The sequence below is a fragment of the Aulostomus chinensis genome, chromosome 3 (genome assembly GCF_037954235.1).
Source record: "Aulostomus chinensis isolate RoL2024-O1b breed Wild chromosome 3, RoL_Achi_v1.0, whole genome shotgun sequence".
Classification (NCBI taxonomy): Eukaryota; Metazoa; Chordata; class Actinopteri; order Syngnathiformes; family Aulostomidae; genus Aulostomus; species Aulostomus chinensis.
The window spans coordinates 29,207,794-29,230,222 of record NC_141322.1 but is presented as its reverse complement, the minus strand read 5'-3'; the positions used below and the strand labels follow the sequence as shown (position 1 = coordinate 29,230,222).

Sequence of the window (22,429 nt, the reverse complement as noted above, 5' to 3'; positions counted from 1 at the left end):
CCTTCAGGCTAAAAGAAAAAAAAACAACAAAAAAACCAAGATGGTAAGACAGGAGTCAGCGGTAGCAGTGTGAACTTAACATTATTATTACATTATTAAAGCACCAACAAAGACGTCTCCACATACACAGAACCATGAGACTTCTTGTGAATGAGTTTAGTGAGGATACGTTGGCGAGTGCTGGGCTGTAGGGGTGGCTGAGGCGGAGCGTCTGGGCGGCGGCAGGTGAAGCGAGGTGAGGTGACTGAGGCAGCTGCTGCCGCTGTTCATCTCTCAGGAATGTCGTTGAGCCGCAGCAGGAGGACGCGATCCAGGTGACTGGCTGCTCCGTCCCGTCACTCATTGCCGTGTTTCATCCAGCAGTTATGTTGCGCCGCTGGTTCCAGAGCTCTTTTATCAGGTCACATGTCAGCAGGCTGCGGTGCGCTGATGCTCCCGTGGAACTTTTCTGATAGACGCCTACACACGACACAGAAGATCAGAAGTGTCACGGCAGCAACGCTGAGACACAAACCACATAGTGACGGTGATTCAGATTATTTATAATGGAAGAAAAGGGCGGCCCGGTGGAGCAGTGGTCCTCACTGTGGCCCCCCAGCAAGAAGGTTCTGGGTGGAGCCCCGGCTGCAGCACGGGGTCTTTCTGTGTGAGTCTCCATGTTCTCCCTGTTCCTGCTGGGTTCTCTCTGGTACTCCAGCTTCCTCCACAGTCCAAAGACATCAAGAGGGGACCAGGTTAATCCAGACTCTAAATTGACCGTAGGCGTGGCTGGGAGAGCCAATGGTTGTCTGTCTCTATGTGTTGGACCTGTGATGGACTGGTGACCTGTCCAGGGTGAACTCTCGCCCGTAGCCCTTGGGATAGGCTCCAGCCCCCCCCCCCCCCCCCCCCCCACGACCCTTAACAGGAATAAGTGGAAGACGATGGATGGATGGAAGGATCATGGAAGAAAAATACAGATAATCACAGCAGTTGTGATATCCTGGGCTGATATCGATACTCGTGTGTGAAATCTTAATTTTGCAGATTTCCAATGCTGCCACTGATCCGTTGTTGTTGGGATAACAGACAAGTGGTGTTGGTTTTGTTCAACAAAGCAATTTTCGATCACAGCGATGAATGGCCGATGTATCTGTGCCATCCGATTGTTTTTTTTTCAAACAAATACTTAGTTGTCAGGCTCCGGAACGTAACGGTTAATTAAAACAGAATCAAAAGGATTTGGACGGCTAAGCTGCAGTTACGCCCCCAGCGAAGTGAATGAAAACTGCAATGAGGTCTATTTGTGAATTGGAATTGGTGGAGGCAGGATGTCCATCCATCCATCATCTTCCGCTTATTCCTGGTAAGGGTCGCGGGGGGGGGGGGGGGGGGGGGCTGGAGCCTATCCCAGCAGCCTTCCCCCTGGACAGGTCACCAGTCCATCAGGGCCAACACATAGAGACAGACAACCATTGGCTCTCCCAGCCACGCCTACGGTCAATTTAGAGTCTGGATTAACCTGGTCCCTCTTGATGTCTTTGGACTGTGGAGGAAGCTGGAGTACCAGAGAGAACCCAGCAGGAACAGGGAGAACATGGAGACTCACACAGAAAGACCCCGTGCTGCAGCCGGGACTTGAACCTGGATCCTTCTTGCTGGGGGGCCACAGTGAGAACCACTGCTCCACCGTGCCGCCCGGAGGCAGGATGTCTTACATTCAAAACAAACTTCGTGGACCATCAGTGCGTTGAAGGAATTAATCACTTGATAATTTAAGGTGGGAACATCGTTAACGGACAAATTCCATTTTCAATTCTTCACCGATTCATCAGTCAGACTGTAATTTTTCTGCTTCAGTGGTTCAAACCATTGATTTGTGCTTTAAAACCTCGCTTCCATATGTTGTTGTTGGTTTTTTCTAAAAAGAAACGACTGGTTAAAAAAATGAAATCCAAGGTTGACAGGGCAAAACTGTCAGACTGTCAGTCCGGGTTTGGTTCTGAGCCGAGGGTTGGAAGGTCTGACCCCAGATCAGCTGGTGTTTGACAGGCAGAGCAGCATTTCCTCTGCTGTTTCCCGAAAGATGTCCTCACCTCAGGTTCAGCTTTTTCCTCTGCAGGAAACGATGTCCCCCCTCCCTCCCTCCCCCTCCCCCACCCCCCACCAGCAGCAGTAAAGATGGAACTGCATGAAGAGGAGGAGAACCCTTCCTCCCCTCGACCGTGAACTCAAGTTTGTCCCCGTGAGTTTCAGATCTGGAACCCTGAACATCTCCGCCGCTGAAGTCGTTCAGGCGCCCCGGGGTCGTTCTGGGATTGTTGGCCCAGGCACAATTACAGAGTTTTCTTATTGTCCACAATTTCCATGAAAAAGATCCAAACCTCTGAGCACCACCACTTCCCCGCCCTGCCGGAGAAACAGTGAGTAAGTTTCGCTGAAGTTGGGCTCGTCACGAGAGCGTCTCAGTCTGAACACATCATGAACGATATTAGAACCAGATGGATGGTCGGAGATTCAGAGAAAGCAACTGATATGAATTATAAGTGTGTGTGTGTGTGTGTGTGTGCGTGTGTGTGCTTATGCTGCGATGATTTGTGCTGTTGGAAAAAACGATGCAACTCCCAGGAATGCGTGAGTCACGCACATTTAAACGTTCAGGCGCATGCCCTCGCTGTTGGGTTTCCCTCACTTCAGAGGACATTTTATTGACCCGCGTTCATTGCACGAACGTGTTCCTCAGCCCGAGCCACCGCTTCCAAAAGTCTTAGCCTGAGTTCAACCTCCGTTAGCCTTCGCCCCTCCGAGGATGTGGCGAGCCCCGTCACCTGCGCGGTGAGCGTGACGTTGTTCCCGGGCGCGTGACTCACTCACGGGGACGCACCAATAAGAACATTTGACTTTGGCTTTGCTGTCAGAGCGACGTTTGCTGCTGGCTGTCGATGTGATCGCTGCTAAAAACGGGTTTTTGCAAAAGCTGCATTCCGTACAAACTGGAAAACATTAATAAAACCAGCTGGGAAAGCCCACAAATGGTGTGTTTACTGCGTCGCTTCCTTTCCCAAGTCACATAAATGCAGCACGAGGGACTCCCAGTGTCACCCGGAGGCGGCTCTTACAACTTGAACCGAGTGTGCAGCTTAAATTACAGGTGAAATCCCAGTGTGATCTTAAATCGGAAATGGGAATGTATGATCCTGGGTTTTCCGATGACTCCAACTCGCCGTGTCACTCCACCTTTATTTAAAATCCCCTGAAAACCAGGGTCTCGGCGACTACGATGCTGTTTTTTTTTTTTTTTTCCCCGTTCCAGAGGCATTGAAGACTTCTCCGGTGGACACTTTCACTCCACCGACGTAGTTACCGTCACAGAGACGGACACAGAGCAGGAAACACACGTGCAGCAACTTCAGAAAACAAAGTTAAGGTTCGTCTCTCTGTCTGTGTGGTGTGCAGACAGCAGAGGTGACGGTGGGATGCGGTCGGTCGGGTCAGACCTCCTCCGTCACTCCCTGTCTGTTACATTACAAAACAAAAAAAAACAACAACCTTGAAATACATGAGACGATCAGACTTCAGAAGACCTCATGTAGGAATTATAAACGTGTACTAACCAACAGTCACCACCAGGTGGTGCTCATGTAACACTCCAGGCATGCTGCAGTTTGTCAATAAGAATCTGGCCTCCTCCACACAGGACATGTTGACGTTTTGACATTTTAAAGCTGAGAAAAACGAATCCTCTGTCAGTCATTTTGGTTGAGTCTCATCTTTGGTTGTATTTTTTGTGGTATGTTGCCTGATGGTTCACCGCTGTGGCTTCTTTGGGAACATGAATATCATAAATGTTGTAGATTTCTCCACTTACACGTACCATCCTCCGCTTATTCCTTACTAGTAAGGGTCGCGGGGGGGGGGGGGCTGGAGCCTATCCCAGTGTCAACGGGCGAGAGGCGGGGTTCACCCTGGACAGGTCGCCAGTCCATCGCAGGACCAACACACAGAGGCAAACAACCATTCACACTCACATTCACACCTACAGTCAATTTAGAGAATCAATCAGCCTCGTCCCCAATTGCATGTCTTTGGACTGTGGGAGGAAGCTGGAGTACCAGAGAGAACCCAGCAGGAACAGGGAGAACATGGAGACTCCACACAGAAAGATCCCGTGCCCGAGCCGGGACTTGAACCTGGAACCTTCTTGCTGTGAGGCCACAGTGCTGACCCCTGCACCACCGTGCAGCCCACTCCCAGTAGTATTTCTTGAAAATTGGATTTTGCATCGTTCCAGCAATTGTGAAAATGTTAATTAATCAAAATGGCAGGTCCCTTGTTAGGGGGCTCGTCATCTTTGCTGGTCGCCGCTCACTTTGTCTCACTGTTGATGATTCAAACTGAAACCTTGTGTGACGTGAACGCTGGCGGCCTTGACGCGCTTGTCATGTGTCATTTGTGATGGTGTGTGTCCACTCAAGCTGAGCTCCTGCTGACAAACGAACCCTCAACCCTTCACTTGTGTCCCACTTTCCTTCTTCATCTCCTCCTCTCTCTCTCTCTCTCCTGTCGCCTTCTCCTTCCTCCCTTCTCTCTGTCCTTCGTTCAGGTCGAAGCTGCAAAAGAAGACGTCTCCGTTCCCTCTTCTGTCTGCTGAAGGCTGGTCCCTCAGAGGGGTAAGAACCCTCCACTCACACAGACTCACCCTGTAGCGTTCCTGTCTGAGAGGCCGCGTATGGCAGCGTGTCTCTGTGTTCGCCTGCGATGAGTGACGTGGAGATGACGAACCTCCTGTGACTCCGTCGCTGCGTTACTGCTGCAGCAGATCCTACCAACGACCACGAAGGGGATTTCCAAAAGAGTGTGAATAAACCGAGAGGTCAAGGGTAGCCTTTGTTTTGTGTTTTAAACTCAGTGGTCTTTGTTGAATCGCACACGGCAGCACGGAACACACAGAAGAATGGAATCAAGACAATGCAACAATGAGCAACTCAGATGGAAGAGAAGAAAAAAAAAAGTCAGGCACAAAGTACCTTTGAAAGGATAAAGGGAAATGGCATCAGCTGACATGTAATAACTGCACATGCTATTGATGAGATAAGGAGCGGGTGAGGGCCAGGAATGCACCAGTTAGCTGAGCACAGTCAAGGATCGTGGACGGGAAGTGCGAGCGTACCTCTGTCGAAATCAAATCCTTTTTCGCCTAAAACGATCTTCACCTGCGTTGATTTAACTGACATTGGTGGTGCATGGCTGGAGCTACTTTCCTGACCAGACGTTAGTTGGTGGTGAAGGATTGCTGCTTCTGTTTGTGGTAGAAGTCTTAACTGTTTGCCGACTTTGGACGGAGGTATGCTAACACCTCCCATCCAACGCTGTTCATTGTGCTAAGCTAACCTGAGTGAGACAGGTGTCTATCTCTGGCCCGGCCTCTGGGAGGAGGGTAGATAAGTGTCTGTCCCAGAAAGTTGGGCGGACCCTTTAAGTTTCTCTGGAGGTGCTTTCAGGTTTAGGCAGGTTCAACTTTTTCCGGAACACTCGGTGAATTCCTGACGCGTCTCAGTGACTGTCAGCTGAGGAACAGTGTGGTTTCATAGCCACTGCTGTTTTTTTGTTTTAGTCATCTCCCGGTGTCGAGCGTTAGCCTGCTGGGAAGCTGCTTAAACAAGGAGCTCTGTTTTTTCTCCCCGTGTTAACGATGTTCACAGGTTTGACTTGCAGCCGGTGAAAACGGCTTAATTGCCTTTTGACAATGCCGGTGTAGAGCTTCCGTCCAGGCCACCTGTCTTTGTCCCCCGTTACAGTGCAGGGATGAATGTCCCTGCACGTCGTTGGCGAGTCGTTCTCTGTTAGCTGTCAGATATTAGATGACAGTTTTTTTGTTATTTGGAAAAATGGTCGTGTTTGTCACTACTGCCCGGGTCTTGGTGTCTCCTGTAGCTCCTAATTATAGTCACAGCCTGTTTTCCCGGCGACCGTCACTTCCTGTTTGTCAAAGGGGAACCGAGTGGACACACACACAATGTAAAGGGTTCCTGTTCCTGAGGGTCTGTGGATCCACTCAGAGAGGAGGTCCGGATTGTGAGTGAGAAGGTGCAGGAGAAAGAAGACAGGAGGAGAAACAGGCTACTGGATGAGGGGAGCAAACGTTTGGAAAAGAAAGCAGAGGAGAAGCGATGTGACTGAAGGAGGTTGCCTGAAATGAGGAGAGGAATAAATGTAGAGGAGGGAGAAGTGACTGCAGATGCGGGCTTCTGCATGCGGATGAGAAAGGTGTGAAGAACCCATGGGACTTTGGAGTAAGAACTGAGTGACCTGGAGGAAGAGGAGCATCAGATGAAAGTGCTTGCAGAGAACTAGTCAGCTGTGTTCTGTGAGCAGATCTGAACCTGATGATGGGCTGCTGTCTCTTTGTTTACTATCGGGTGAGTTGGTGCTGATCTCCCTGGAAGGTGAAGCCCTCGCGTCCTTTGCTCAACCACAGGCAGCGTTAAAAATCCAAGGCAAGAACTGCCTCCACAAAAGAGAGAGAAGGCGGCAGGATGTCACTCCTGTGAATTGAATGCAGAAACATCCATGTTTAGAACTTCCATCCATCCATCCGTCCATTTTCTATACTGTTTATCCGTGAAGGGTCACAGGGGGGCTGGAGCCTATCCAGCTGACATTGGGTGAGAGGCGGGGTTCACCCTGAAGGGGCCATCAGGAGCAATTAGGGGTTCAGTATCTTGCTCAAGGACACTTCAACATGGCCATCGGGGGAAGTGAGGACCGAACCAGCGACCCTATGGTTGCTGGACGGCCACTCTACCTCCGAGCCACGCCGCCCCACACTTAGAACTCTGAGATCAAATCTCTCCTTGTGAAGCTGCCAACCTGGGCTGCACAGTTTTTAAAAAAAACTAAGTATTTTCACTGTTACTGCAGTTGCAGATGAAATCATTTCTTACATTGTTCTCATTTTCATCTAAAAACCCCTTAAATGTTTATGATGTGACTTTTTCTTGAGATCTGTATCAAACAAATTTAATTTCCTTAAATCTGTAGAATGTGACGTGACGCCGCGGCGTTCTCGTCATTCTTTCTACGCAACTTGCCTCGGATATTTGACCTCTAATGATTTGAAAATCACACGCGGCCATAATGTGATGGAGATTCAGTTTTGATGAATCCCACAAGCGTTGGCCTCTTTAAGCACAAATAAACGCAGTCAGACTCGCGTACTGGAGTAAAAATAGCAATATTTTCCTCTGAATTGCAGCAGGATAGAAGTACACAGTGACATCAAACAGAGTACGGCGTGAATGTCGCTACTTCCTGTCCGCCTTTGGTAATTTCATGCATGAAGAGGAGTTATTCAGTGTGTTCCCAGGTCAGTCACATCTTTTTGTCTGCAGCTCAGTGTGTTCATGTTAGATTTCACTCCAGCTCCTACTGTGGAAAAGGAAAAACCCTGAATTTTACGGTACAGCAGTGTTTTACGAGGCGAGCGGCGACGATGCCCGTGACGCCCTGTTGTCAGTGTTGCAGCTGTGAAGACGATGAGATGACGGCTTTCACTGTCTCGGTCTGATCCGTTTGGTCTGACAGCCTTTGGGAAGTCTGGAGGAGCTAGAGCTCATTATTGACGCACACTCAGGTGAGCAGAGGGTGACGTCACCACGTGCACATACACTGCACCGCTGCAGCAGTCACGCTCAGTGCAGCGAGGCACCTTTTTGCAGCTCTTTATCCAACAAACCCGATGCCCTCCGCCAACCCAGCTACCATTTACAGTCACGTCACAGCGCCAGCGCTCATGATGGCATCGTAGCTCATTATCATAAAGCCGCCCGGCCAGGACCCTCAGGGGTGCTCCCCCTGGAGGCGGCGTGAAGCCTAACTCCTGCCGTATGTGGAGCTCGGTACTCACAGAGTGGAGGTTGAATTTGAAGTTGTCAGACTCTCGTCTTTCACTTCCATACCGACGGTGAGTTAAAGGTAAAACCTGCCAGCTTATATAACGTCCGGCCAACAGCAGAGTCTCAACACAATACTGAACAAACAGCAGACTTCCTGCTATTGTTGCACTCCCCCAACATCCTCCACCTTCTCTCCTTGCCTCCTCTCCTCCTCTTTGTTTCCTCTCCCCTTCTCTCCCCTTCCCTTCCTCTGCTCCTCCTCTCCTTCACCCTTCCTCTCATCTCCTCTTCTTTCCTCTGATTCTCCTGTTCTTGTCTCCTCTGTCCTTCCTCTCATCTCTTCTCCTTTTGTCCTCCCCTCATACCTCCCCCTCTTCTCCTCATACCTTCCCCTCTTCTCCTCTTGTGTCTCTTGTTTTCTTCTTTTCTCCTGGCCTCCTCCACCTGTTGTCCTCTCATGACCTGACTGATCGGATATGTGTGAGTGTGTGTGAGTGATTTGTTCCCGATTTAGTTGTCATGGCAACACACAGGAACTTTTCGGCTCGTTGTCACCCAGCTGCACCCGTGCGCCAGAATCTCGGTGGTTGCCATAGTTACCACAGCCGTGACCTGGCTCATCACATGTTTGCTCATAGCCGTGACACATTTGAAGCATTCTTTAAATTCCCAGCTGTTGCGTAAAAATGATTTTCAAACTGTTTCGTTAATGACTTCCAAACTGAACTCTTCAGCAACAAAAACTGATTTTTCAAACCAAACGATCAATTCTGGTGCCCCCCCTGGCAGTAATTGGCAGGACATCATTAAACTGCATCCACCCCCCCCCAAAAAAAAAATTCAGTGCCACAGTGGAAGAATAATGAAGTTTTTTTTTTGACGATGGCGCTGTCGCAAAGTTCTGGTTCGTCGTAGGGAAAGAAAAAAATAGGGGGAAAGGCGGCAGTGAAGGTCGAAACAAAGTAAAGGATCATTTTTCTCACGGACCAAATCTCCCCACAACTTTGTGTCCAGTTTCTAGTTGCTTCATCAGCCCACAGCCCCTCCATGGAGTGTCAGATGAGGACGTTATTGAATGGAGCTGTGGGATTAAGTAAAAACACGAGTCCGAGAAGTCGAACCCGCTTCCACCCATCAAAGCTGCATCAAAATGGAAAGCACATGTTTGTTTGGGTTTTTTTTTTCTGCTATCGAACGTTAACGAGTGATGTGTTTTGTCTGTGTTGCAGAAGAAGAGGAAGCAGGCCAACAGAGATGCAGACTCCCTCAGTCTCTGCAGTCTGGACATCAACGTAAGTTCTCTGTCGCGCCTCGGTCATCAAAGTTTCGGGTCTGAAAAACCAGCGTCTGCTCTCATCCCACACGTGAGATCTGCTGAGCGTCACGGACGAACTGCACACGCCGGTTGGTGTCAGGCTGTCAGAGGAATGGAGCAGAAAACACATTCCTCCTCTGATGTGTTGCAGGGCTGCCCGGCCGCTTGGTTGCAGCAAAAAAACAAAACAACAAATCCCTAATGAAGATCATTTGTGATCAGTAGAGAGATAATGGTGATTTAATTACTGGTTGACGTGGGAAGCGTCGTGCCTGCTTGTTGTCTCCCGTCAGACTCGTTCAAACCCAAGTTATTCCAAACAGCTGAACTGGTTTTCTTACGTTAACTAGAAATGGCAGCATCACTCCAAAACGAAACGCGACACGATTATTGTATTATCTTGTTTTCATAGTCATTTGAAAGCAAAATGGTGATTGGAAAGGGATGCGGGGTGTTGGCACACAACCTTCAGTTTTCAGTATTTTGGTATCAGACGGATGGATGATATTTATAGGTCTCTTCTTCTTTTGACGAGGAAACAATGTGGTGAACACAAAATTAACGTTTTTTTTCATCATGTTTTAGGGGAAAAAAGTTACTTTTTCAACATTGCAATCCTCATGTATGTTCAGTGTGTACTCGATGGGAATATTGCATGAACTCATATTCATGCAGATAATATCGGTGTTGGTAAACTTTGTCTGCCAGCTAAAACTGGTTGTGAAATACCGGCCAATTATGTGCATCCTCATAATTGTTCATTTAATTCGATGAGTTTCTCGGCCCTAAAATGTAGCAACGCGTGCATTGAAGAGTGAATGTGGTTTCAACCTGCAGCTCTGCAGGGCCGGCTCGGGACCCTCGGCCCTTGTGTCGGGTCCCTCTCCTGTGCGTCTGTATTTTTAGCCTAGCAGCCTGTTCCTTCCCGGGCGTTTCCCTCGCTGGTCAGTCTAACACAGGATGTCCACCCTTTTCACTCCGTTATGACGAAAGGGCCCAGACACACCACCGGCTCTATTTTGTCGTAAACCAGCGCTGGCTCATCATGAAATAAATGACACTCCATTGTTTCTGGGCCGTTATTAATCCCTGCCGTTGACTGACTCACACACAGTCCCACTAGAACTCCAGGACCCGCACACAAGGGTTCATATTCACGTCTGGAACAACAACGACATGAAAGAGACAGCTTAAATACCATAACTGCACACAACCGTTTCTACTAAATGATCGATTCCTAGAAGTGTCTGTGGTGTGGAAGATGCAGCAGACGTGTCAGCGCGCAGATGAGACCGGGCGGGGTCGACTGACTCAGGCCATTCAGTCGCTTCATTGGATCCCTTGGTGGCTTTTGTTGGTGTCGGTGACTCACGAGGCCCGTTTACAGTCACTGAAGCTGAGCTGAGTGTTTCATGTGGTGTCAGAGGTCAACACTGATCCTCTGACTCCAGTAGCCGTCATCATCTGCAGGAAACCATGGAAACAAGCTGCTGGAATGATACAATGAACAATGATGCGCTTTCTTTTCAAGTACAGTTGATCCTACCTGTGTGTGTGTGTGTGTGTGTGTGTTGAAGATGCTGTGCGGTGCTTTAGCCTCTGGTATGTACACCTAATTGTTTTTGTCGATCAATCATATTGACTACGCTGATCTGATCTGCTCGACTGCATTTATATGAAAACGCCAACTACCTCTTTTACTCTTTTGTGAAGTCTCAGTCTTCCTCTTAACACTCTTTATCCCTCGACTCCTCCCAACTTGAGGTTCTATATTTCTTCTAATCCGTGCCATCCTTGTGTGACATGAAACAATCAAATAACCAAACGCGGCTCTGTTGAGTCTCAGACAGTTTCTTTCAGATTCTGTGGGTTTTTTTTTTTTTTTTTAATTCGGTGATTTATAATTTGAGCGCTGTTGGTCACCAAAAAAAGAAGCTCCAATCCGATACGGTGTATTCGTAACATTTCAACAGCTCAGCAACGAGTCACACAGGAAAGTTTAATCAACAAACACTCAGTTTAGAGCAGTAGAGCCACCACACACTGATATGTCACTGGAAACACGTCAGAAAAACCAATACTGCCTGTAGTCTTCGAACGTTTAATGGAGCTTATAAAGATTGAGAGCACAGACATACAGATGAAGGTGGGGGGGGCTTGTTGGTTCTGTTTTGCCCCATGGAGGAGTGCTGGTAGCCCCGGATCACTGCACCTGACTCCCTCCTGACCGCTGCCTCTCGACCGGTCGCTGCGATCATGTGAGCGCTCAGCGCCGCCCTCGCTGACACAGATGCAGTGGAACCATGAATGACACCAGGGGGTAGAGCCTTTCTCTGCTCGTTCATGTGAGAAAAAAAAAAAAAACACATCGGTTCCACGTTTAAAATTTAAATATCGTCCACATTTTGACACAGTGCTCGGCAGTGGACAGTTCTGTCCATTTTCATCATCCTTTTCCTAGATTTTGTCTGGATTTTGTTTTGTTTTTTTTGTTTTGTTGACAAAGCAGCGCTCATCAGGCCCCGACACACACAGCACTTGACTCCAAAACTACTGGAAAAACAGGGCAGGGTTTGGCTGCCTGCAGGCTACTCTCCCTTTAGTAATTACAGTCCATATTGACATTGATTGATGTTGGACCAAGCAGTAAACTCCCTGCACAATCAGTAGCTGCACGATCGTGTATTTATATGTCAGCTTACATTTACTTGAGTAAAATGTACTGGAGTCAGCTGAAATTACATTGCATGTTTTTTTCTCTCATAGGTCGGTGTGGCTCATTGGTAGTTTTGATAGATTTCGGACCGTGGTGGAACCCTGTGGCTCGGAGGAATAAACAGCGTCAGGCAACGCTACAGAGACCAAACAGCCTGTGTGTTGAGTTTGGTCTTCTTTTGTGGAGACAGAGAACAAAAAAATATAGAATCGCTTTTTAGGTAAAGGCTCAGAGTCCTGAAATATGATGGGAGATAAGAAAAAAATAGAAAGTTAGGAGAGAGGGCGAAGGAAAAAGGAAAGGAAGGAAGTGAAGTGAGAGAGGCAATGAGTGAGTCAGAGGGAGAGAGAGAGAGGGAGAGAGAGAGAGAATTTTCAAACAAAGAGTCAAGAGGGAACAACCATCACCGGGATTGAGAAAGCTGTGACAGGGATTTAATTCTGATTCAGACCCTGGAATGATCTGAGCTCCGGACCTGTCAGAGCACTTGTGGAACCAGACCTTTGATGGGCTGTTTTTGGACCCGTTCCTGTGAGCTGTGATGACACCGGGATCCACTTGAATATCTAACAAAACAGTCTGCTGCTGGAAAACTTTTCTTTTCTTTCTTTTTTTCTTCCGATCTAGATTCTGTCTCAGAAGGCGTCAGCGTGTGCAGGACCAAAGACAAACTGTCGGGGAACTTTTCTGGTCACAAGCCTGATCCGGAACCCCAACAAGTTCAGATCCTTTGTATAATCTGACATCGAGACAGTGACGTAAGGCGCTGCCTCGGCTGGGTTGTCACATGCCTCTTGGTCCTTCAAGACCAGACGTTTCCAGGAACTCTTAACTCTGCCAGTTTTCTCGGGACACTCCACTGTTATCAGACCCTGCTGAGTCCTAAAATCCCTCGGGCTTAATGGCCACCACTGGATGCTTTGCCAGAACTGAAGTTTGGACCCTCCAAAGGTGCTGCACCAGTACCCGACTCTCTACTCTTGACTGTGCCCACAGTCGTAATTGAGTCCATTGCCTTGTTGACTCCTGACCAGTACCAGTATATTCAGGACACTCCTCTAGTTACACACTTGATGCTCTGCCTGCCGTTTCAGAACACTCTGCGAGTTTCAGAGCTTTTCTGGTTCCACTTCTGGCTCTGAGAAAGGTCCAAATCCTGATTAGCTTCAGGGCAAGTGGTATGGTGAGGGGCCAGAAGCCGCTCTGCTTGCTGGTGCTGCATTTAAAGTCTGGATGCTCTGTGGAGTTTTGTAGAGGGGACAACAACATGGGGAAACAGGTGGTGGTAAGTCGCTGTGTGGTCTGCTACCTCTGTGTGACTGATTCATTTGTTAAGAAACTTTAAAAGTTGTGTTGTAAATGGAAATTTCCATTTAAAGCTTGATATCGTTGTACTTGAAAAGTACAAAAAAAAGCATCTCTCTCAGTTTCTCTGGGTGATTCGTGGACCTCGCTGGGTTTTCACTGCAAATGCATTCTACAGAACAAATGTACAGCTGGTGTGTAAGCTGGCGGGTTGTGTTCTTTTTCAGGATACCACATTCCTGTGCTGCTGGGACCTTACAGGAGACATCCTAGCAGCAAGTGCATTCTGCCACATGTTTTTAAGATCCGTCATTCATGCAGAAGTCACTGCTTTACTGTTTTGCCACAACAAAACCTGCATTTGTTATACAAAGAGATTCTTTTAAGGGCTTTTTCATGCTTGCTAGCACAAGAGCATCATCTCATAAATCAGCATTTTCCTGTTGGGACAGAAAAGTACACATCCGTGGCACGAGTAGAACGACCCCGTTTACTTTACAAGTGACACCAGAAATACCTTCGCCGAGATTAGATTTTGTCCCCTGGCTCTTTGGGCTGGGGCGGGCCCTGAGCCGGCCCTCGAACCTCCCGCACACGTCTCAGCTTGTGGCTGTTCTCCAGAGCAAGAGGGAGGGGAACTCTGGTAATGTTTGGACTTGGCATGAAGGAGCAGACTAATGCTGCGCTGTGGGGTAAACATCACGTCCTGTTTCCTCGAGGCGAGAGCACACACGTTTACGATGTTGTTGTGCATCATGTGAAGACAACAGTGTGTAATTTTGATATAAACCAGGGTGTTTGTTACATCAGGGTTACTTCCTGTAACCACTAGGTGGCACAATGACTGTGACATTAACACAGATTGTAACCATCTTCAGGCCTGGACTCTCATCAAATGAGAAGTCTGGGAAAGATCTGACAGCTCCAGCAGTTTTGTGCTCGATGGCCAAATATCAGTCTGGAAATATCAATGTTGCCATAGCAACGCTGTTACCTAAAATGCCCAAGTCTTCACAGTGACACATCACCATGTTCTTAAGGTGTTTGAGATGCGTTTGATCGATGGGGTTTTACAGGAAAGGCTAAAAGTGAGTTGTCAGGTTTGAGTCGGTGGAGCCTGAAGAAGAGCATCTCTCTGCCTCTGCAGGGGGGATCGAGGACAGAAACCGTCCATCGCTGGTCGATCTGTTTTTGGTTGACTGGATCCTAATTATGAGCATTGATGGAAACGCAGTGTCCCAGTAGGTCAGCTGACTCCAGGCCTCAGGGCAGAGCTGATGACACACACACACACACACACACACACATATGTACGCATTGATCATTTGTATATCTGCTGTCAGGACCAGCAGGACCAGCCTGTAACATGGAGGCCTGATATCTCTGCGAGGTTTTCCCTGCAAATCGTTTCCACCAGCAGGCGGGAACTCAGATCTGGGATGATTCCTGCTCCGTTATCAACATCCCCACCATCTGTCACGGCCTCGTTCAGCTTTGGCTTCTTCTTCTTCCCTAAACACACTCTCATCTGGGATAGAAAGAGTTTATTCATTTTGTAAAATCCAGTGAAAAACCTGCTGTCAGTCTGGCAGGTCTTGTGACACGGAGGTGGAAGAGTCACCAACCTGATATTTCATATTCCGTGTGTGCTGTAGTTGTTTCTCTGGCTTTTATCGTCTCCTCTCTGCTGTCGGCTCCGTCTGAGGCCCAAAATGTGAACTCAGCTTAAACCTCTGCTGTCTTCCAGGAGCCCAGCACCAAGCGCAGTAAACCAGTATCCAGGGTGACGTCTCTGGCCAGTCTGCTGCCGCCTGTCAAGACCGCACCCCTGAAGAGGATTGGTCAGACGCTGCAGGTGAATTTCAGATCACGCCGCTTGTTTTGCGTACTCTCAACACATCGCTTTCATTTTTTTGCAGATATATACTGTATGTATTTTTTGGAAATCCCAAGATTTGTTCTGTGCTGACAGATGAGCTGTCAAGCAGTAAAAGATTTCGTTAGCCTTGTTTCGCGAGCTCGTGCCCGCATCCCTGGTCTCCAGGAGCTCCCTGTTCTCCAGATGTTTCAACCCTGTTGAGCCTCAGTCCTTCTCAACCCCACTAGAAAGAGACGTTCAAACACTGACTCCCTCTGTCAACAGGTGCTCAATGTTCCACTGTTATTCTTTTTTCTGTTGTTGCCCTTTTTCCAAAACTGACAATATTAAGTACATTTTTTAGTTGAAATGTGGCACATTATGAAACTGTCCAACATCGTATTTATGACTGATTTGATCCTTGAGATGACTTTCAATGTATTTTGGAGTGGGGGTTATACGCAGTATAACTTATTATCATATGTAGTATAGTGTACTACTCAAGATGCACATGGCTAATATTCTGTGTGCATGTCTGAGGAACGCTCCCATAGCCTGACGAGCATTAGCATATCCCACGTTTCTTTTTTGGGAAATGCTAAACGTGAGCAATGTTGTCATTTTCTGAATATTTTGGAATTTTCGTTTTGTTCCCCGTCGTTTTTAATCATGTGTCTGAGTCGTGTGGTTCACGTGTCTCTCGAGTGCTGCCTGCGTGTTCCGTTCAGCGCCGTGGCACCATTCTAAGCGGTGGCTCAATCTAGCATCAGTGGTGCTTCTAGAAGAAGCAGTGCCACACAAATACTCCTTCCTTTGCCTGGAATCGGTTGCGATGTGTCTTCTTGCTCCTGTTTAGAGTTACCAACTCCTCTCCTCCTCCATGTCTACACACACCGTCATGTTGCCTCATTCACACAAGAGCACGCATCAGTAGACTCCCTCAGTGGGTCGGGGTGACCTCATCTCTACCGGTGGATACATTTCCCCGTCATATACCGTCGTATTGCCCAACCCTGGTTACTGCTATGGTACTAGTTGTTGTGATAATATCATTTATTCAGGTGTGTCTGTGTTTTACTCGCTTCAACAGCGCTCCATCAGTTTTCGTAATGAGAGTCGGCCAGAGAGAGCTGCTCCTCCTCCTCCTCCTCCTTCCTCCTCAACTATGAAGACGCGGACAATCTCAGCGACTGTCTCCAATCCTCCTTCCTCCACCACTGCAGCCAGAGTTTCCACAGCAACGGCTCCAGCTGCCAAGCGCCGTGACAGCAAGCTGTGGAGCGAGACATTTGACGTTCAGCTGGGAGCGACGCAAACTCTGAGCCCGAAAGAGATAAAACGACAAGAGGTGAGACAGCCATGAATGGAAATGACGCGTCAGTTAGGTCTCTTTTTTTAGGACCCCAAAATGCATTGTGTCCATCGCATTCCTGAAATCAAAGCTGCCAAACCAGAGTTCTAACACGCGTGAAGAGAAAAAATACTAAATGCATTTCTCTTCTTGGACTCTGCAGGCCATATTTGAGCTGGCTCAAGGTGAGCAGGACTTGGTGGAGGATCTGAAGCTGGCGAAGAAGGTAAACAAAGTTGAAGAACCAACGACTGTACTACATCTGCATCCTCAGTCCTGCTATTTTCTAAATATTCTCGTGTGTGTGTGTGTGTGTGTGTGTGAATATATTTGTGCAGGCCTATCATGACCCAATGCTGAAGCTGTCAATCATGACTGAGCAGGAGCTGAACCAGATCTTCGGTACTCTGGACTCACTCATTCCCCTGCATGAAGGTAGGAGGCAGCATCACTGCTGTGGTCATTACTCTTTAAAGTCCCTGCTAGCAACGCGCCGTCTGCCCCTGACTTGTAGCTGCAGCACCACGCTGAGGACAGCCAGTATGACTCTGACCAAGTCTGTAAACTCCTTCGCTCTGCCTGCAAGCAGCAACGACACCATCGCTGTTCACCAGCTTCCTATCACGACTCTGTCCTGGAGCACATTGACTCACTCTGCTCCTGCACTCCGGTCCTGCTCCACATTTCTGCCAGGACCTGTTAGGGAAAGAAAAGCAGGGATTCCATTAAAGAAGAAATCTGAAGTTATTGGAAAAAAACATTAGGAGTCAAAACTACGTAAGTCCAACCAAACAATGTCCTCACTCAACATGTAAGAGAATAATCCAGCACAGCTGGCAAACAACAGGAGACAAAGAAACTGAAGCAGCTGAAGGGGGGGGGGGGGGGGGGCATGACTATAAATACACAGAGAACTAATCAATAACATGACATACCTGAGACACGTTAGGACAATGCAGACCAAAAAGGCAAGAACAGAAACAGGAACAAAGACTGGAAGTCAACCAAACAACACGCAAGAGGGCAGAATTTCAAGATAAAAATTAAGAAATAAAAGAGGAACTTTACAGCTCACAGGAACCATGACAGAGACAAAAGGCAGTATTTAAACAGGTGTTTTAGTAGAAAAACGTATTCATATTTTATTGCGTGTTGAAAATCCTCATGATCCCACTGCTGCTGAAGCTCAGGTAGGTCAGGTCAGACACACTGTGACTTCCTGCCTCTCTTCAGACCTGCTGAGTCGCCTTCGTGACGCCAGAAAACCTGACGGGTCCACCGAGCACGTAGGACACATCCTGACCGACTGGGTGAGTGTTTGATTCCAACCACTAGAGGGGTTCCGTGATCAGAGCCGTTGCTTTGTTTGACTGATCGGATGATTTAGTCTTGACTTCGCTGCGCTCCTGTGCCTCCCTGCAGCTGCCTTGTCTCTCCTCCTACACTCCATACTGCAGTAACCAGGTGAAGGCCAAGTCTTTGCTGGACCAGAAGAAGCAGGATCGTAGAGTCCAGGACTTCTTGCAGCGCTGTCTCCAGTCACCTTTTAGCAGGAAGTTGGACCTGTGGAACTTCCTGGACATCCCCCGCAGTCGGCTGGTGAAATACCCACTGCTGCTGAGGGAGATCCTGAAGCACACAGCCAACGACCACGAGGACCGGCAACACCTGGACGAGGCGGTGAGGGAAACCAAGTTGACTTCACACTTCACTCTGATCCCTCCCGTGTGAGCCTAACGGCACCTGGGAAATGATCCTAAGGACTTTATCTGAACCTTGTGATATCGAGAGAAATCTCCCAAAAACTGCGGTGAACCTGGATTTTGAAATGGGACGCCGGGGGGTGTTATCATATACTGGGGGGGCTGGAGCGCATCTCAGTTGTTAAGATACTCACGATAGAGACAGAAAACCATTCTCACTCAAACTTTCGGGCCAATTTAGAGTCTCCACTTCATCCAACCTGCAGGTTTTGCGTCCGTGAGAGGAAGTCAGAGAACCCTGAGAGGAGCCATGCTCACAGATCAATGACAGTTGAATGGGATCTGTCTCCTCCGCAGATGCTGATGGTTCAGAGGGTGGTGGCGGACATCAACAGGCGGACAGGAGAGTCGGAGTGCCAGTACTACAAGGACCGCTTGTTGTACTCGGAGGAGGGGTTGAGAAATGAGCTCATCGACCGGTCCAGGACCCTCAGCTGTCACGGAGAACTGAAGAACAACAGAGGACTCGTCAGTAGATTGCTATGAGTTCATACTCCCACTCCTGTATACGTGTTTACATCTGACAATAATTTGGTTCTGGTTGAAGTATGAAATAACAAATAAGTGAAAGGAATGTTCTCTCTCTCTCTCTCTCTCTCTCTCTCTCTCTCTCTCTCTCTCTCTCTCCTGTCTCTAGAAGCTCCATGTGTTTCTGTTCCAGGACGTCCTGGTCATCACCAGGTCCGTCTCCCTCAACGACCAGCCAGTCAGCTACCAGCTCTGCCGCCAGCCTATCCCCATCCGGCAGCTGGATCTGGAGGACCTATCAGATGGAGAAATGAGAGTGGGCGGATCCATCAGAGGGGCCTTCAGCAACAACGAGCGGAGTCAGTAGATCATAAATAACTCTGATGTACTTCAGGGTCACGTTCACCTGCTGTTCCAGCTCCGTCATGTATTTGTCCTCAAGTGTGCAACAACGCATCACATCATCCTTTAGATTCAGAATATTCAGTACAGACTGAAATCCAAACCCAGTTGGCAGAGTTCTTATCTGACCAGAGTGAACACCCACATCATGTTCTGTTCCGTCTCTCTGTCTTTTTTTTTTTTCCCTCCTCACAGCGAAAAACTTCTTCCGGGTTTCGTACCACTGCGGAGGTCAGCTGCAGAGCCACTGCTTTCAGGCCAGCGACGCCTTCAACAAACAGCAGTGGATCAACTGCATCAGACAAGCCAAGGAGGCAGCAACAGTGAGCGGAGACATGCCGCCTCGAACGGCGCCGTGTCTGGAGACGGAGCCGGCTGGAAAGACAGAGCCACTGCGTGAGACGGGCCGGAGTGTGTGCAGGGATTCAGGGCCAGAACATGATAAAGGGATGTGGCGGGAGATGAGAGCAGGGCTGAGATTGGATGGAGAAGAAAGTCTGAGGAGAGAGGAGGATCCCAGTTTGATTCAAGACACGGGGATGAGTGGGGAGGTGGAGAGAGGAGATGTTGGAACAAGGGTGGGGGGTGATGCAGAGACAGGACTGGAGATGGAGACGGGTCAGCGTGCTGATGAGGAGTTGGGGGCTGGAGCTGACTGGATGAACCTTAATGGAGGAGAAGAAGGACAGACTCTCAGCCGAGGTGCTACTGATGTTCCCACCTCTCCACTGGCTTCTGCCTCTCCCAGTCCAGAGGAGGAGGTGGAGGAGTTGATGGAGGAGGAGCGGAGGGACACCGAGGAGGACGAGGAGGAGGTTGGCATGGACACCAGTGAGGTTGGCTCAGTGCAGGACGAGGAGCTGACCCTCAGGTGCTGATGCTAGGACAACACACTGAACATTTTAGACCATCGACAATCAAGACACGTGAGCGAATGTGTTCTAGTACACTGTAACGGCTTCATCCTGACAACTGGTAACCATGGTGACCACAAGAGGGCCACAGTCACATTTGATATATTGAAAGAACGAGACGGAGACACACTGTTCCAGGTCTTTGATTGACGCCCCAGTCCGTGAAGGAACATTCTCATGGTTCCTCAGACTGTCTCTTCAGGGACACACCCTCCCGCTGACTCCTCCCACTCTCTGGCCCGTGAAGGTTTTAACTTTAATCAGACCAAACGTCTCAACTGGTGCGTGATGCTCGGATGTAAATGTATTTATTGTTCATAAGCTGTTTCTTTTGTAAGAAGACGTGTGTGTCTTGCAACGTTGTCATGTTACTGCGGTAACAGCAGTGTACCAAACCAGACGGTGATGCACCACGGTGAACTTTTTCTTTCTCTTAGTTTCAACGTTAGCTCACTTACTTGTATTTTGCACTGGATCTGCTTTGTTGCCAATAGTCCTGGACGTTGCACATGGCTTTTACTCAACAATGGAGGCTTCATGTAGTCTTGAACAAGCGGCGGACCTCGCCAGTCCCCACTACTTTTGCCAGCAGGGGGCACTCAAAGCACAAAGAGTGCCAAATGAAGCAGGAGGATGAGACAAAATAGAAATTAAAAAAAAAAAAGGGATATTCTTTTATTTGTCTGAAAAAACGTTGATAAAGATAGTAAATTTATATCTAATTCAACAGTTACATGTGCTTTGGTAAATTAATTTATGGCCCCTTTTGCGCGCCTGGGAGGGGTCAAACGAGACACCAGCAGTCTGCTGTAAGACATGAAAATACAAGAACGTTTCAAGTCATCGAAAGTTTAGAAGGTTCTCATTAGCGCCTGTGGAATGACTCTTTAGTAGGGCAGTGTTGGAAACAGGGACCCGATGACCTGGTTAGCCAGGGGGCTATCGAGGATGTGCCAGGAGGAAGTGATGTCAACTAAATGAGTATTTTATAGACAACTCTCTGGTGTCGCGTCGCTTCTCATGGTCAAGCTCAACCATTCAACCGTAGAGTTTTTGACTGGAGGGAAGTTAAACCATCCGCATGGTTTTATTTTCCATTGTCGCAAGAATTTCTTCTGAATGACCTTTAAATGATAGAGACTGGATCCGAAGAATCAACGTTTAGGTTGAATTTATTGTCTTGTACAAGACGGAGTGTTTTACAATGCAACACACGGGCGAGGTTACAGAGGAAAGACTCACTTCGGAGCACCAACTGCACCTGGGCGTTTCTGCTTTCTCCTGTTTATTCGGACACATTCCACAGATATCGTCACACTTCTTCCCAGTCCTCGAAGTACTGGCCAGCTTCAGATCTTTTACTCAAGGTGACATCTTCCAGACCTGTCTCTTGACCCTTTATTCCTTTATGACCCCCACTAACCTACACGGGCCTGCCACCGTTCATCTTAACTCTTGTTTATATCTATGCAAACTGCAGGACGAACCAGAAACCCCCATCATGGCATGTGAAATAGAATTTTTATAACATCCATCTAAACATAATTTACCAGCTGTTTTTGCAAAGTCCCATTCAGAAACCACGGAGTAGAAAGGATTCTCTGTCCTCACCGGAACGCTAAGTGAGTGTGTCTTGAAGGAGGGCCCTGCTGTGTATGCACTGTATGCATGTACATCATGTATATTATGTCTGAGTGTCTGTAGGAATAAAGCCAAACACGTCTGTTTGTTAAATGAATTCTCCCAGCTGTTCATTGGGGACACTTGCGCGACATAATAACAGCTCTGCTATAAATTCCTCCTTTACGATCTGTTTTGATTGGCAGGTCATTATGTAGAGAGATGTTTCTGATATTTTTTGTGAACTCAATTACATCCAGGGTGGCTGAATGTTAGAAATGCCTTTTTTATGAACATAATGTACTTGAGTACAACACACCAACGGATGGTTGTCTGAATCTGCTGCCTTGTGGAGGTGAGCCCAGTGACCTGGTCGGGGAGCGTAGACACAAACACAACACAACCACTTGGATGTAAATCACCGTTATCAAGACTGTGATGCAGAAAATGGGGATGAAAATAATGGAACAAATCTTAACCAAATTTATATGAACAGGTTATCTGCAAATTTTTAAAAAAAAGAGGTCCCAGATACACTTCATGTTGTTCTTTGCGGGGTTATCAACTACTGCTTGAACTGTTACAAAAACAAAGTATCAATAAATTGTCTAAGGAGAAAGCTGATTGATTGATTGGTTCCTGGTGGTGGCAGAGATGCGGCAATTGTCCCATTGATCAAAAGGGTTCGGACCCGGCAAAAAAATACAAAGAGTTGAAAAAACAAACAGGATAAGAACATTATTAGTCTTACTAACAAGTATTTGAATTTTTAAAATTCATTTCAATAATAATAATAATAATAATAATAATAATAATAATAATAATAATAATAATAATAATAAT

The 22,429-nt window shown here is 47.8% G+C and overlaps 1 protein-coding gene across 2 annotated transcripts in view; it reads left to right on the top strand.

Annotated features, from left to right (window-relative positions):
* arhgef3 (Rho guanine nucleotide exchange factor (GEF) 3) overlaps positions 1 to 22,138 on the top strand; it is a 24,834-nt gene extending 2,696 nt beyond the window's left edge. The window contains exons 2-12 of one of the 2 annotated variants that reach the window (XM_086200222.1): positions 4,583 to 4,649; positions 9,104 to 9,166; positions 14,958 to 15,065; positions 16,159 to 16,416; positions 16,583 to 16,645; positions 16,758 to 16,854; positions 17,653 to 17,729; positions 17,842 to 18,099; positions 18,480 to 18,650; positions 18,820 to 19,009; positions 19,248 to 22,138. In XM_086200222.1, coding sequence (XP_086056348.1) covers positions 4,583 to 4,649; positions 9,104 to 9,166; positions 14,958 to 15,065; positions 16,159 to 16,416; positions 16,583 to 16,645; positions 16,758 to 16,854; positions 17,653 to 17,729; positions 17,842 to 18,099; positions 18,480 to 18,650; positions 18,820 to 19,009; positions 19,248 to 19,930 — 2,035 coding nt within the window. In that variant the 3' untranslated portion in view covers positions 19,931 to 22,138. Of the gene's footprint in view, positions 1 to 4,582; positions 4,650 to 5,813; positions 6,399 to 9,103; positions 9,167 to 14,957; positions 15,066 to 16,158; positions 16,417 to 16,582; positions 16,646 to 16,757; positions 16,855 to 17,652; positions 17,730 to 17,841; positions 18,100 to 18,479; positions 18,651 to 18,819; positions 19,010 to 19,247 lie in introns of those variants that run through there. The other variant, XM_086200223.1, reaches the window with a different exon arrangement.
* The last annotated feature ends 291 nt before the right edge of the window (positions 22,139 to 22,429 follow it).